Source organism: Physeter macrocephalus, chromosome 4 (assembly GCF_002837175.3).
Source record: "Physeter macrocephalus isolate SW-GA chromosome 4, ASM283717v5, whole genome shotgun sequence".
Taxonomy (NCBI): Eukaryota; Metazoa; Chordata; class Mammalia; order Artiodactyla; family Physeteridae; genus Physeter; species Physeter macrocephalus.
The window spans coordinates 69,474,683-69,489,409 of NC_041217.1; the positions used below are offsets into that span (position 1 = coordinate 69,474,683).

The 14,727-nt window shown below is 40.4% G+C and overlaps 2 protein-coding genes across 2 annotated transcripts in view; both read left to right on the forward strand.

Moving 5' to 3' along the window:
* Positions 1-14,727, forward strand: part of LOC114486168 (C-reactive protein-like) — a 60,942-nt gene that overhangs the window by 30,245 nt on the left and 15,970 nt on the right.
* Positions 9,658-14,127, forward strand: LOC102981636 (C-reactive protein). The gene is given in 3 exon segments (XM_028488144.1): positions 9,658-9,673; positions 12,374-12,820; positions 12,823-14,127. Coding segments are annotated over 3 exon segments (660 nt in total). The 3' UTR covers positions 13,020-14,127.

The following is a 14,727-nucleotide window of genomic DNA, read 5'->3' on the forward strand; positions in this document are numbered from 1 at the left end:
AATTGATATTTATAGGACATTCCATCCAAAAACAACAGAATACACTATCTTCTCAAGTGCTCATGGAACATTCCCCAGGATAGATCATATCGTGGGTCACAAATCAAGCCTTGGTAAATTTAAGAAAATTGAAATCATATCAAGTATCTTTTCTGACCACAACCCTAAGAGACTAGGTATCAATTACAGGAAAAAAAAATCTGTAAAAAATACAAACAAATGGGGCTTCACTGGTGGCGCAGTGGTTGAGAGTCCGCCTGCCGATGCAGGAGACACGGGTTCGTGCCCCGGTCCGGGAAGATCCCACATGCCGCGGAGCGGCTGGGCCCGTGAGCCATGGCCGCTGAGCCTGCGCATCCAGAGCCTGCGCTCCGCAACGGGAGAGGCCACAACAGTGAGAGGCCCGTGTACCGCAAAAAACAAACAAACAAACAAACAAACAAACAAATGGAGGTTAAACTACACACTACTAAATAACCAAGAGATCATGGGAGAAATCAAAGAGAAATAAAAAAATATCTATAAACAAAAGACAATGAAAACACGATGACCCAAAACCTATGGGATGCAGCAAAAGCTGTTCTAAGAGGGAAGTTTACAGCAATACAATCCTACCTCAAGAAACAAGAAACATCTCAAATAAACAACCTAACCTTACACCTAAAGCAATTAGAAAACTAAGAACAACAACAAAAAAACCCAAAGTTAGCAGAAGGAAAGAAATCATAAAGATCAGATCAGATATAAATGAAGAAGAAATGAAGGAAACAATAGCAAAGGTCAATAAAACTAAAACCTGGGTCTTTGAGAAGATAAACAAAATTGAAAAACCATTAGCCAGACTCATCAATAAAAAAAGGGAGAAGACTCAAATCAACAGAATTAGAAATGAAAAAGGAGAAGTAATAACAGACACTGCAGAAATACAAAGGATCGTGAGAGATTCCTACAAGCAACTATATGCCAACAAAATGGACAACCTGGATGATATGGACCAATTCTTAGAAAAGCAAAACCTTCCGAGACTAAACTAGGAAGAAATAGAATATAAACAGACCAATCACAAGCACTGAAATTGAGACTGTGATTAAAAATCTTCCAACAAACAAAAGCTCAGGACCAGATGGCTTCACAGGCAAATTCTATCAAACATTGACAGAAGAGCTAACACCTATCCTTCTGAAACTCTTCCAAAATATAGCAGGGGGAGGAACACTCCCAAACTCATTCTACGAGGCCACCATCACCCTGATACAAAAACCAGACAAAGATGTCACAAAGAAAGAAAACTAGAGGTCCATATCAGTGATGAACAAAGGAGCAATAATCCTCAACAAGATACTAGCAAATAGACTCCAACAGCACATTAAAAGGATCATACACCATGATCAAGAAGTGTTTACAACATAGTGTTGGAAGTTTTAGCCACAGCAATCAGAGAAAAAAAAGAAATAAAAGGAATCCAAATTAGAAAAGAAGAAGTAAAGCTTTCACTGTTTGCAGATGATATGATACTATACATAGAGAATACTAAAGATGCTACCAGAAAACTACTAGAGCGAATCAATGAATTTGGTAACATAGCAGGATACAAAAATAATGCACAGAAATCTCTTGCATGCCTATACACTAATGACGAAAAATCTGAAAGAGAAATTAAGGAAACACTCCTATTTACCATTGCAACAAAAAGAATAATATACCTAGGAATAAACCTACCTAAGGAGACAAAAGACCTGTATGCAGAAAACTATAAGACACTGATGAAAGAAATCAAAGATGATATAAACAGATGGAGAGATATACCATGTTCTTGGATTGGAAGAATCAACATTGTGAAAATGACTATGCTACCCAAAGAAATCTACAGATTCAGTGCAATCCCTATCAAACTACCAATGGCATTTTCCACAGAACTAGAAGAAAAAAATTCACAATTTGTGTGGAAACACAAAAGACCCCGAATTGCCAAAGCAATCTTGAGAAAGAAAAATGGAGCTGGAGGAGTCAGGCTCCCTGACTTCAGACTATAGTACAAAGCAACAGTAATCAAGACAGTATGGTACTGTCACAAAAACAGAAATATAGATCAATGAAACAGGATAGAATGCCCAGAGATAAATTCACGCACCTGTGGTCACCTAATCTATGACAAAGGAGGCAAGAATATACAATGGAGAAAAGACAACCTCTTCAATGTAGCTGGACAGCTACATGAAAAAGAATGAAATTAGAACACTCCCTAACACCATACACAAAAATAAACTCAAAATGGGTTAAAGACCTAAATGTAAGGCCAGACACTATCAAACTCTTAGAGGAAAACATAGGCAGAACACTCTATGACATAAATCACAGCAAGATCCTTTTTGACCCACCTCCTAGAGAAATGGAAATAAAAACAAAAATAAACAAATGGGACCTAAGGAAACTTAAAAGCTTTTGTACAGCAAAGGAAACCATAAAGAAGACAAAAAGAGAACCCTCAGAATGGAGAAAATATTTGCAAATGAAACAACTGACAAAGGATTAATCTCCAAAATTTACAAGCTGCTCACGCAGCTCAATATCAAAAAAACAAACAACGCAATCCAAAAATGGGCAGAAGACCTAAATAGACATTTCTCCAAAGAAGACATACAGATTGCCAACAAATACATGAAAGGATACTCAACATCACTAATCATTAGAGAAATGCAAATCAAAACTACAATGAGGTATCGCCTCACACTGGTCAGAATGGGCATCATCAAAAAATCTACAAACAATAAATGCTGGAGAGGGTGTGGAGAAAAGGGAACACTCTTGCACTGTTGGTGGGAATGTAGGTTGATACAGCCACTATGGAGAACAGTATGGAGGTTCCTTAAAAAACTAACAATAGAAGTATCATACAACCCAGCAATCCCACTACTGGGCATATACCCTGAGAAAACCATAATTCAAAAAGAGTCATGTACTACAATGTTCATTGCAGCTCTATTTACAATAGCCAGGACATGGAAGCAACCTAAGTGTCCACTGACAGATGAATATTTAAAGAAGATGTGGCACATATGTACAATGGAATATTAATCAGCCATAAAAAGAAACGAAATTGAGTTATTTGTAGTGAGGTGGATGGACCTAGAATCTGTCATACAGAGTGAAGTAAGTCAGAAAGAGAAAAACAAATACCGTATGCTAACATATGTACATGGAATCTAAAAAAAAAAGAGAAAAATGGTTTTGAAAAACCTAGGGGCAGGACAGGAATAAAGACACAGACATAGAGAATGGACTTGAGGACACAGGGAGGGGGAAGGGTTAGCTGAGATGAAGTGAGAGAGTGGCATGGACATATATACACTACCAAATGTAAAATAGATAGCTAGTGGTAAGCAGCTGCCTAGCACAGGGAGATCAGCTCGGTGCTTTGTGACCGCATAGAGGGGTGGGATATGGAGGGTGGGAGGGAGACACAAGAGGGAGGAGATATGGGTATATATGTACATGTATAGCTGGTACACTTTGTTATACAGCAGCAACTAACACAGCATTGTAAAGAAATTATACTCCAACAAAGATGTTAAAAAAAAAGAAAAGAAAAACCTATACACTACGCACCAGAGCACTAAAATGAACAGTAACAATCCCAATCAATTATTAGCATGGTGAAGGCTTTTCATACACTTTCACCAGTCTCAGAATTATTCATACTTTTGCAGCCTTCAGCCCAGTACTCACACGACCTCCTTTTAGATGCATGTTTTTGAGGGCAATCACCTCCAATAGATGTTGGCTTCATCAAAATTTAAAATCTGATCCCTAGTGTAGCTTTAATCATCAAAAAATGTTTTTTTTAAAGGCTGAAGAGAAATATCTTGGCAGCTTCTTCATCAGCACAAGCAGCACCACAATATGGCTTAATGCTATGAAATGCACAGCAACTTTTGAAGCCACTAAACCATCTACTGCATGCACTCATGGCACTTAGAAAGAACTTGCAGCCTTTTCATTAAGATCTCCATATCTTACTAAGTATTTTCTTTAATGGTGAGAAAGTGTGGTCTTTATTGCTTCACAAGATTAACCTGTTAAGGAAGATGGCATACGAACGGATATAACTTCTATATTATTCTGACACTGTTCTTTCAGTTACCAATCATATATGTCCTAATTTGCAGCCAGACACTTCTATTTTTTGCAGAGCAGAGTGTATACTTATCTATTTCATTCTTTTTAACTGAGGTATACCACTTCTTCATATGAATATGCATTTCCCAACTGGTGGACATTTGGATTCCTTCTATTTTTTTCCCCAATTACAAGCAATGCTGCAAAAAATTTCCTTGCACATGTCTCTGAGAAAGTTTTTATAGGTTATGTTCCTAGAAGTATTATTGGGTCGTAGTACAGGAACATATTTAATGGAACATATACAATAATTTGGGGAGCATTAGCACCATCATGATATTGGGTCAATTGATGGGTATAATTTAACTATCGATTTATTCATTTTTATGTCCTTTAATAATATTTCATAATTTTTTAAATAAAAGAGTTGCACGTGTCCATTGCGCTTACTTCCAGGTATTGCATGGGTTTTATTGCTATTGTGACTGGGATCTTTTATAAGTCATATTTTCTAATTGATTTCTGCTGTGGGAACCATTTTTAATGTGTTTAATGGTTATCCTATATCAGCACAAATGTTGAACTATTGATTCTAATAGTTTATGTGCAGGTTTTGCAGGATTTTAAATATAAACAATCATGTATAAATCACTGTACATCTTTTTTTTCTGATCATCAGATCACTTTTTTTTTTCTTGGCTTGCTGCTTTGGATTGGACAGTGCAGTAAGTTGATAGTAGGCAACTTGCCATGTTGCTGACCCTAAAGGCAAACTTCTAAAATTTCATTTTTAAGAGTGATATTTGCTCTAGGTTTTTAGTATCTACTTTTTTACTCTTACTTACAATGGATAAATGATAATTTTTCTAAATTTTCTGGTATCTATTGAAATAATCTTATGATGTCATCATTTAAGTCTGTCAGGGTGGTATAAATTATATTGATTGGTTGTCCTAATTTCAAACTATCCCTGAATTTCTGAAGAAAACCTCTAAGAGGTAAGTGTTAATTATTTTCCATGTTCAAGATGACCCTCTGCAGCTGGCTACCCAGAAAAGGTGCTGGCCAATGTAAATCCCCATGGAAACAACTCAGGCACCAATCCTGGTCAGCTGCAAGGCTTGAACACCTACCTTTCAGTCATACCAGCATGGTCTCACCGTGAATGTATATATGGCTCATGCCTTCTAAGCTTGAGTTAGAGTTGTTTAGCTGTGACTACAAGGCTTGGACCTCAGCCCCCAACCACACCAGGGGAAAAGCGAGGACCAACCCAGCCACGAATGCTCAGTTGTCATGCCATATTGCCATTGTGTCACTGACTCTTATCGCACAGGGGAGAAGCCAATACTTCTCTAATCATGCAGCCTGACAACCCAAGGGTAGGGGGTCCCTCTTTAGAGTCTGATGTTTTGCCCTATTAGGTCTCTGAGCGTTGCTCTAGAGTGTGATTGTTTATGAGCGCACAGCTGTGACGGTGAGTGTCCCCAGTAAATGGTGCTTCAGCAGGCGGGAATATTTGCTATTTGCTCTTGTTTGCTTACGAACTGTACTTACTCATGATGTTTAAAACTTTCTCTTAAATTTAAAAACTTATTTATTTATTTATTTATTAATTTTTGGCTGCGTTGGGTCTTTGTTGCTACGCGGGCTTTTTAAGTTGTGGCGAGTGGGTCCACCTTTCATTGTGGTGTGTGGCCTTCTCATTGTGGTGGCTTCTCTTGTTGCAGAGCACAGGCCCTAGGTGCACAGATTTCAGTAGTTGTGGCACACAGGTTTCAGTAGTTGTGGTTAGCAGGCTCTGGAGCACAGGCTCAGTAGCTCTGGCACATGGTCTTAGTTGCTCTGCGGCATGTGGTATCTTCCCAGACCAGGGCTTGAACCCACGTCCTCTGCATTGGCAGGTGGATTCTTAACCACTGTGCCACCAAGGAAACCCTAAAACATTTTTTATGTAGTTTAATTTGACTTGCATAAATTTTATGTAAGATTTTTGCATCTATGTTCATAGATGAGATTAACTTTGCATTTTCTTTTCTTGAACTATTTTTATTTGGGTTGTCATGTTAACTTGTTAAAATAAGTCAGGTAGCTTTCTCTTTTTCAAAATTCTCTATCTTTTTCTTCATAATTTTCTCCCTTCCTCCCTCTCTCCCTTCCTCCCTCCCACCCTCCTGTCCATTTTCTTTCTTTCTTTCTTTCTTTCTTTCTTTCTTTCTTTCTTTCTTTCTTTCATCTATGCTTTATATGTTCTGAGTATCTTTTTTTTTAATTGTACTTTTTTTTTAAAATTTATCTTACTTATTTATTTTTGGCTGCGTTTGGTCTTTGTTGCTGTGTGCGGGCTTTCTCCACTTGTGGCGAGGGGGTGCTACTCTTTGTTGCGGTGTGCAGGCTTCTCATTGCAGTGGCTTCTCTCATTGTGGGGCACGGGCTCTAGGTGTGTGGACTTCAGTAGTTGTGGCTTGCGGGCTCTAGAGTGCAGACTCAGTAGTTGTAGCACATGGGCTCAGTTGCTCCACAGCACGTGGGATCTTCCCAGACCAGCACTCAAATCCGTGTCCCTTGCATTGGCAGGTGGATTCTTAACCACTGCACCACCAGGGAAGCCCTGCTCTGAGTGTCTTAATTATATTTCTCAACAAATAACTTCTCAACTGCTCTTAAATTCTGTTTCCTAAGGTGAGTGTTCCTATGCTTGTGGAATGAGGTGCTCCCTTTTCATGGCATTAATTCTTCCAGCTTGTCTGTAGATGCTGTTACTGTTTTCTGTAGCTTGTCTCCAGGGATTTTGAGGAATGAGCAAGAAGTGCTGGCAAGGTGTACCAGTAATTTCTCTTTTGGATGTGGGAGTTTAGAGTTTCCTTGTAGGTGTCTCCAGCCTCGTGGATGCCTTACTTCCCAGACAAAAGTATTCTCACTGCCCAGGTTGAGGTCAATGACCTCTGATACTTAATGCTTGACTAAGAAGGCAAGGGATGGTGACAGTGACTCAATCAATCTCTCCACTACTTTGTTCCACCACTTGCTTCCATTGTGTTTACTTTGGAGTACTCTCAGAAACACCTCAAATTTTCAGAACAGCCCTCCCCAACATATATTTTGGGTTATACTTTTCTTCTATCTATGTGATTTACCTGTTTTTTGTCTTTCAGACATCTCCCACATTTCTTTCTGCCCATGGAACTCTTTCTTTTATTCTTTTAAAAATGTTCTCTATCATTTGTAGGAACTGAGATGGGAAGAAGATATTTGTGCTTGATTTCTGTCCACCATTGATTACATTTAGCATCTAGGCTTTTTTCCCTGCAGTTCCTTCCTACATTCCCTCATTATTTCTTCATCTATTACACCACAACACTACTGAGCTCCAACTCTGTGTCAGGCTCTACAATAGGCTGCCTTTCAAGAAGATGATGCCATTGCCCATAAATAATAGAGTATGAACTTTCTCTCGTTTTCCTAACAGAGATGCTGTGGCTGTACCAATCTATGTGCACAATTTTTCTTGACCTTGGGACCATCTTTCTTAGATGCCTAACCAAGGTTAAAATTGTAGTGTTTGACCACTGAGTAAGTGAAACCAACTGGTCCATGTACTAACAATCAAGCCACCTTGACCTCATTCACAGAGTGTTTGCCATAAGAGAATTAGCTAAATATCTTTGAACACTGCTCTCTATAGCTTCGTATTTGATCAATTTTTCATTCCTGTCAATTTTCCTGCTGACCTGCTTCTCAAATCTCTCCCCTTCTCTGCAGTCTTAATGCTTCTCCCCTAGTTTTGACCCCTATTATCTTTAGCATAACTGTGATACTATGATTTGTAGTAAGAAGTATGTATTTGGTCTTTGTCCCTATTTCTGCCATAGAGCTCCTAAAACCCTTGGAGAGTGAGAAAAGTCTTTTGTTATGTGAATGAAGTGACTTTTGGACTACACCTAAGGATGGAGGCTGGTTACCAGGAGAAACAGCCATATGATTAGAGGGTTGGAAATGTCAGTCCCACCCTCCACCTCCAGGAAGGAGAGAGGGACTGGAGATTGAGTTGAATCACTAATGGCCAATAATTTAATCAATCATATCTATGTAATGAAGCCTCCATAAATACCCCAAAGGACAGTGTTCAGAGCTTTCAGGTTGGCGAACATGTAGAGATGTGGAGAGAGTGGTGTTCTCAGAGAGGGCATAGAAGCTCTGCACCTTTTTCCCATATGTTGGCCTATGCATTTCCTCCATCTGGCTGTTCCTGAGTTATATCCTTTCATAACTAAGAGGCAATCTAGTAAGTAAAATGTTTCCCTGAGTTCTGTGAGCCACTCTAGCAAATTAATCGAACCTAAGGAGGAGGAGGTCGTTGGAACCTCCAATCTATAGCCAATAGGTCAGTAGCACAGGTGAGAACCTGGGCTTGCAATTGGCATCTGAAAGGGAGGTTGGGGAGGCAGTCTTGTAAGATTAAACCCTTAACCTGTGGAATCTAACACTGTCTCCAGGGAGATAGTGTCAGAATTGAATTGTAAGACACCCAGCTGATGCTGGAGCATTGTTTGGTGGTGTGAACACACACACACACACACACACACACTGCCCTTTCACACTGGAATTGGGTCCAGAACCATTTTAACAACTTTCTAGTTAACTGGCTTAGTGCCTGATCCCTGGTAAACGCTCCTAGCATGTCTTGGTGAACTAAAGAACTAAGACCCACTAAGTGGTCTCCCTATTTATAGTCTTTCTAACTCCAATACATCCTTCATCTTGCTGCCAAGGAAAATTTCAAAACACAGGTCTGACTATTATTTCCTTGTTCAAGAAACCTCGAGAGCCTCTCACTTACTTTGATAGAGATTAGGCCCAAATTTTCTATAGATTGTTTCATTAAGAAGTTTTTATAAATAGTGGCAACAGAGAGGGACAATAATACTTTACAAATACAACTGGAATTATTTTGCTGGTAAAGCAGAACAGCAATACTAATAGTGATTAGGAAGTAGGAAACACCAGGTAGAGAAGCTACACTTATGAAGCACTTTAAAGAGTAAACAAAATAGTGAATTGGTACAATCTGTGGAATAAGGATATCTCAGAATTTTGTCTTGCAAACCAATAAAATTTGGGGGCTGAAAAGACATTGACTCACTAAAATGGACTATCATGAATAGAGAGGTTCAAGCAAGCTTTTTGGAGTTTGTGAATGAAACAGTAGAAAATGAAGTTTGTGGTGACCATTGCTTGCATTATTCTTAGTCTAAAACTCTCACTTCCCTTTTTGTGGCTTAGCTTAAATGCTGCCCCTTCTGTACAAAACTTATGCTTCCCTGGAGTGGGGGGGTGGTGGGATTCCTGTGGCAAGTATGCCAGTGGATGTTTCATTTCAGGGCAAGTAACAACCAGTTTGGACACACAATACCTTGGATTCAGGGTATTGTCAGGGAGGTATTTCTATTTGTCAAAATTCATTCAAATGTAAGTATCATAAAACAAACTAAAATAAGTAAAAAGAGTGTTTATTGGCTAATAGACTTCAGAAAACCTGAGATGGTACTAGTGTCAGGTGAGACTTGATTCAATGACTCAAATAATGTCCTTGGAGGCTCTGCCATCTCTCAGCTCCACTTGGGAATCAAGGATGGAGAGAGGTGGAAGGGAGAACCACTTCTCTTAGGTATAGGGCTTTAAAACTGTTTCACTTTTTAAAAAATGATGTGCAAGTATTCAGGAGGAAGTTACAAACTGTATTGAATGCTGTTGCCAAGAAGTTGAACCAAAAATCAATTATTAAATTTGACCAGAGAGAGGTTTTTATGCTCGTTTCACTGGAGTGGTGGAGGCCAAAGTCTTGTTTGCACAGACTGAGGAGAGAACAGGAGATGGGAAAATAGAGATTGTCAGTACACATAACCCTTTCCAGGAGTTTTGCAGTAAGTGAGAGCAGAAAAAATGGACAGTAGCTGAAGAGAATGTGGACTCTTGGGATTCTTGGGATGTGTAAATCTCTTCCTTCCTTCCTTCCTTCCTTTTTTCTTTCTGTAAAAGATTAAATATATTACAACGTGTTTGTTTGGTTTGGAGAATGATTGAGTAAAGATGAGGAAATTAATGATGTAGCAGATAGAGAGAATATCTATAGAAGCAAAATTCCTTGAGTGATTGGGAGGGTATGGGATCCTTTGCAGAAGTGCAAGAGTTGGCCTTGGATATATGCAGGGACAGTTCATCTTTTGTCATAGGAGGGAGGCAGAATATGTAAGTAAAGATGCAGAAAGACTGTAGCTGTGGTGGTGGGAGGATGTATAAGGGTATCAGTTAGGCTTTTATAACAAGAAGACTACATTAATAGTGATTTAACAAAAGATAGTATATCTCTTTTAAGTAAATGTTTGGGTAGGTGGTCCAGAGCTGATAAAGTGGTTTCATAGTCAATTATCCAGGCTCCATCTATCTGCCAACCTCAAATGTCATCTTACCCATGGTGGTCTAAAAGTGATACTCTAGTTCCTGCTATCACATCTGAATACTAGGCAAAGGGAAGGGGGGAAGTGGAAGGGGAGAGTGCATGTCTTCTCTTTAAAGGGGGAAACATGGAAATTGTCCCTATTACTTCTGTTCATATCTCATTGGCCAGAATGTAATCACATTCTCACCCCTAATTGCAGCGGAGGCTGGGAAGTTTAGTATTTGGCTGGGTGAACATGTGCCCAACCAACAATGCTATTCTTACTGTATGAGAAGTTGAGAATGAACATTGTGGAGCTGCCAAAAGCCCCTGCTACAAGAGATATGGTAGTTTTTTTTAGGGACTTCCCTGGCAGTCCAGTGGTTAAGAATCCACCTTCCAATGCAGGGTACGCGGGTTTGATCCCTCGTTGGGGAACTAAGATCCCACATGCCACGGGGCAACTAAGCCCGTGTGCTGCAACTACAGATCTCATGTGCTCTGGAGCCTGCAGGCCACAACTAGAGAGAAGCCCACATGCCACAGAGAGAAGCCTGTGTGCCGCAACGAGGAGCCCGCACACCGCGGCAGAGGATCCCGCATGCCACAATGAAGATCCCGTGTACCACAACTAAGACCAAATGCAGCCAAAAAAAAAAAAGAGAGATATGGTAGTTTTATATGCTTGCTTCTGCTTCCTCAATAAAGAGCTGTGAATGCTGAGTATTAGAATGGATAGGATTTTGTAGATTTGAGGAGAGAGGAGGAGCCATCTTGAAGAGTGAGCTAAGTGGAGAACTATAGTAAGATTGCCAGGCATCATGGAGAGACTACCTGAATTTGGGGAATAAAGGAAATAGTAGGGTCAGATCATCCTGACTCTTCCTTAAACCTTGACATTTTCAGAAAATATGAAGAAACTCTGGCATACGGTATGTTTGTGATCAGGCACATGTTTCACTGGGCCAGAGATTTCTTCATAATTAAACTCAATTGGCTAAGAAATATTTGTCTTTGGCTCAGTGAATGGCATGTTTGTTTTCCTCATTTCCCAATTTGTAAACTAGAGGCATCTGACAAGGGTTGGCAATGGTGTTCATCTCTAGAAGCTATCAGCTTTCCTGCATGAAACCCCATGACTTGGGCTGAAGTAGGTGCTGGAGATGCAGCTATCATGTATACTCAGATGGCTACTCCTCTGTTAAGTTAAGGTTTTCCCATTCTTTTCTCAAGATAGATAGCCAAAGTGGAACTCTTGGGGAGCTTATTCATTTTTCCTGTCACAAAGAGTTGGTGATTCAGTAGTCACAGGAGCTTGTAATATTGGTAAATAACCCACATTAATTTCTCGGTTCTTATTTGCTTCTCTTCTTCCCAGAACCCTGGCATTTGCTGCAAGAGGCAGTGTTAGAAAATCATTCAGAGTGGCACAGACTCCCCCACTGCCTTGGATATAAATCCAGGCAGAATGGGGCAGGTCTTGAGCAAAGAATCTAGGACTTCTTGTCCCTGAGCTTTCAACCAAAGACATTTTCTCCAAGAGGGTGAATCCAGATTCTAGTAACACTGACAGCAGAGAATGACCATGGAGAAACTGTTGTGGTGTTTCCTGATCTTGATGAAGTAGGGGGTACTCCAGGCTATGCCAGGGATTTGATCTGAACAATGCAGGTGGGGCCTAAGATTATACAAACTGAAGTCAGAGGAACATCCAGCATGGATGAGTGTGCGTGTGTATGTGAGTGTGTGTAACTGAGGAACAATCAGTTTCTTCATCCCAAACTCTATATGTGAGGGAATAGATCTTTGTGATCTGAGAAACTTCTCATCTCTATAAGAAGGCCTTTGTGTTTCCCAAAGAGTCAGATAATTCCTACGTATCCCTGAAAGCACAGTTAAAGGAACCACTCAAAGCCTTCACCGTGTGTCTCTATATCTACTCAGAGCTGGCCGTGTCCCGTGGTTATAGTGTTTTCTCTTATGCCACCAAGGAAAAACCTAACGAGATCCTCATATTTTGCTCTAAGTGTAGAGCAAAATATGAGGATCTCTTGCAGTGCATGAGACTTCAGTACTATAATACTTCAGTATTATTCAAGAGTCCTGAAAACACCCAAGCTCCAACACACATCTGTGCCAGCTGGGAGTCTGTCTCTGGGATTGCAGAGTTCTGGGTGGATGGGAAGCCGATGGTGAGGAAGAGTCTGGAGAAGGGAGCCTCTCTGGGGACAGAGGCAAGCATCATCCTGGGTCAGGAGCAGGAAGCATTGCTGGGGACTATTATAAAAACCAGTGTTCAGTGTGAGACATTGGAGATGTAAACATGTGAGACTTTGTGCTGTCTCCAGATGAGATTAGCAGTGTTTATGTTGGTGAGACCTTCAGTCCTAACGTCCTGGACTGGCAGCCGCTGAAGTATGAAGCACATGGTGAGGTGTTCGTCAAGCCTCAGCTGTGGCCCTGAGGCCATGCCGTGGTCCTGGAGGTGCTTCCTGGCAATTACACCTTGTGGTTCTGGACCTTCCCCACCCCCTATACACATACTGCAGGCTTGCCCTGTGAACACAGGCTTCTGCTTCCCTGCTCTACCTTCCTCAACACCAGAGATGGAATTTAAGTGTCTGGCTAGGCAGATTGTGAGTTACATTGGGAAATTTTGTCTAGCAGGATCAGGATTGCAGGTGCTTTGTGTTTTGCTATTTTTTTTTAAGTTGAAAAGATCTTAGAGATAATCCCTTACCCTCACTCAGATGAGAACATCAGGACCCAGAAAGGAGAAGTGATTTTTTTTTAAAAGTCACAAGGTGAGTCTTTCTCTGAGCTGAGAAAGGAGTCTGGTCTCCTATCTAATTTCCTACTCAGGACCCCCCAGAAAGTAGGAAGGACTTGCCCGTAATCACAGGGCTCTTCAGTCTCAGAGTTATGACACTGGCCCAGGTTTTCTGAAATGGGAAACCTAGTGGTGCAGTTCCTCCACTTTCTCAAAGTACCCTGGAAGGAAAATCAGAATGGCCCTAGTAGAGAAGACCTATCTTTTTTCATAGACAAAGTGGGGCATCTAGATAGAGTTACTTTAATTATTATTGCCAAGGGCTTTCATAACCATGTTTTTTTTGCTCACAGTGATTTCTTAATTTTGTAGTTCTTTTGGGAAAATATCAAACTCCACATGAACCACATGGGACTGTGAATCCCCACCTGTTTCCACAACATACCCAGGCCACAGAGTGGGTGTGACCAAGGCTATCCTATCAGAGTAGCTCAACCCTGTTTGAGATTGGGGGGGATGGTTACATGTTCCTAGCAGGACCAATTATAATCTTCCCAAAGACCGATTTATGAACTTTGGGAGTGAGACATCTTCTTTCTGCTGGAATTCCAAGCTGAGAGTATATTAACCTGAGACTGCCAGCAGCCATCTTTTTTACCGCATGGAGAAATACTATGAGGAAAGAAGCCAAACTGGGACCAGCAGAGCCGAGGGATTGGCAGAGCAATGGACCCTTGACTGCACTGTTTGAATTTCTGAATCAGCTTTGACTGGAACCAGATCTATACCTGGACTTCCCAAGTTCACGAACCAATAAAGTCTCTATTTATTAGCGAGTCTGAGCTGTTGTCTGATGCTTGCATTTGAAGTGGAGACTAACTTTTCTAAAGATCCTCTGAAACCAAGTTCCTGTGAGTTCAGAATGACCATTACCTCTTCTGCAATAACATACCTATGGCCCTCTAACCTCCTATAGAGATTCTCTCTGATGAGCACAGCCCCTCTTTTGCGATAGCTGGTAATTCATGTGAGGTCAGTTATGGGGGTTTAAAACTCTCACTCAATAGAGTAAGAGATACAAACTATTATATACAAAATAAGCTACAAAGATATACTGTACAACACGGGGAATATAGCCAATATTTTATAATAACTATAAATGGAGTATAACCTTTAAACATTGTGAGTCACTATATCATACACCTGTAACATATAATATTGTACTGCAACTATACTTCAGTTAAAAAAAATTCTCACTCTATCATTACTCCAATTTGAAGAACAGAAACTAAAGATCATTGAGATCCAAGAATCTGCTTTTAGGTTCAATGTCTGGAATGCACTTTTCCTGGCTGCTTGGGTCCCTGGTAGAAAAGGACCCCTCAAGGATGATGGCTGCTGG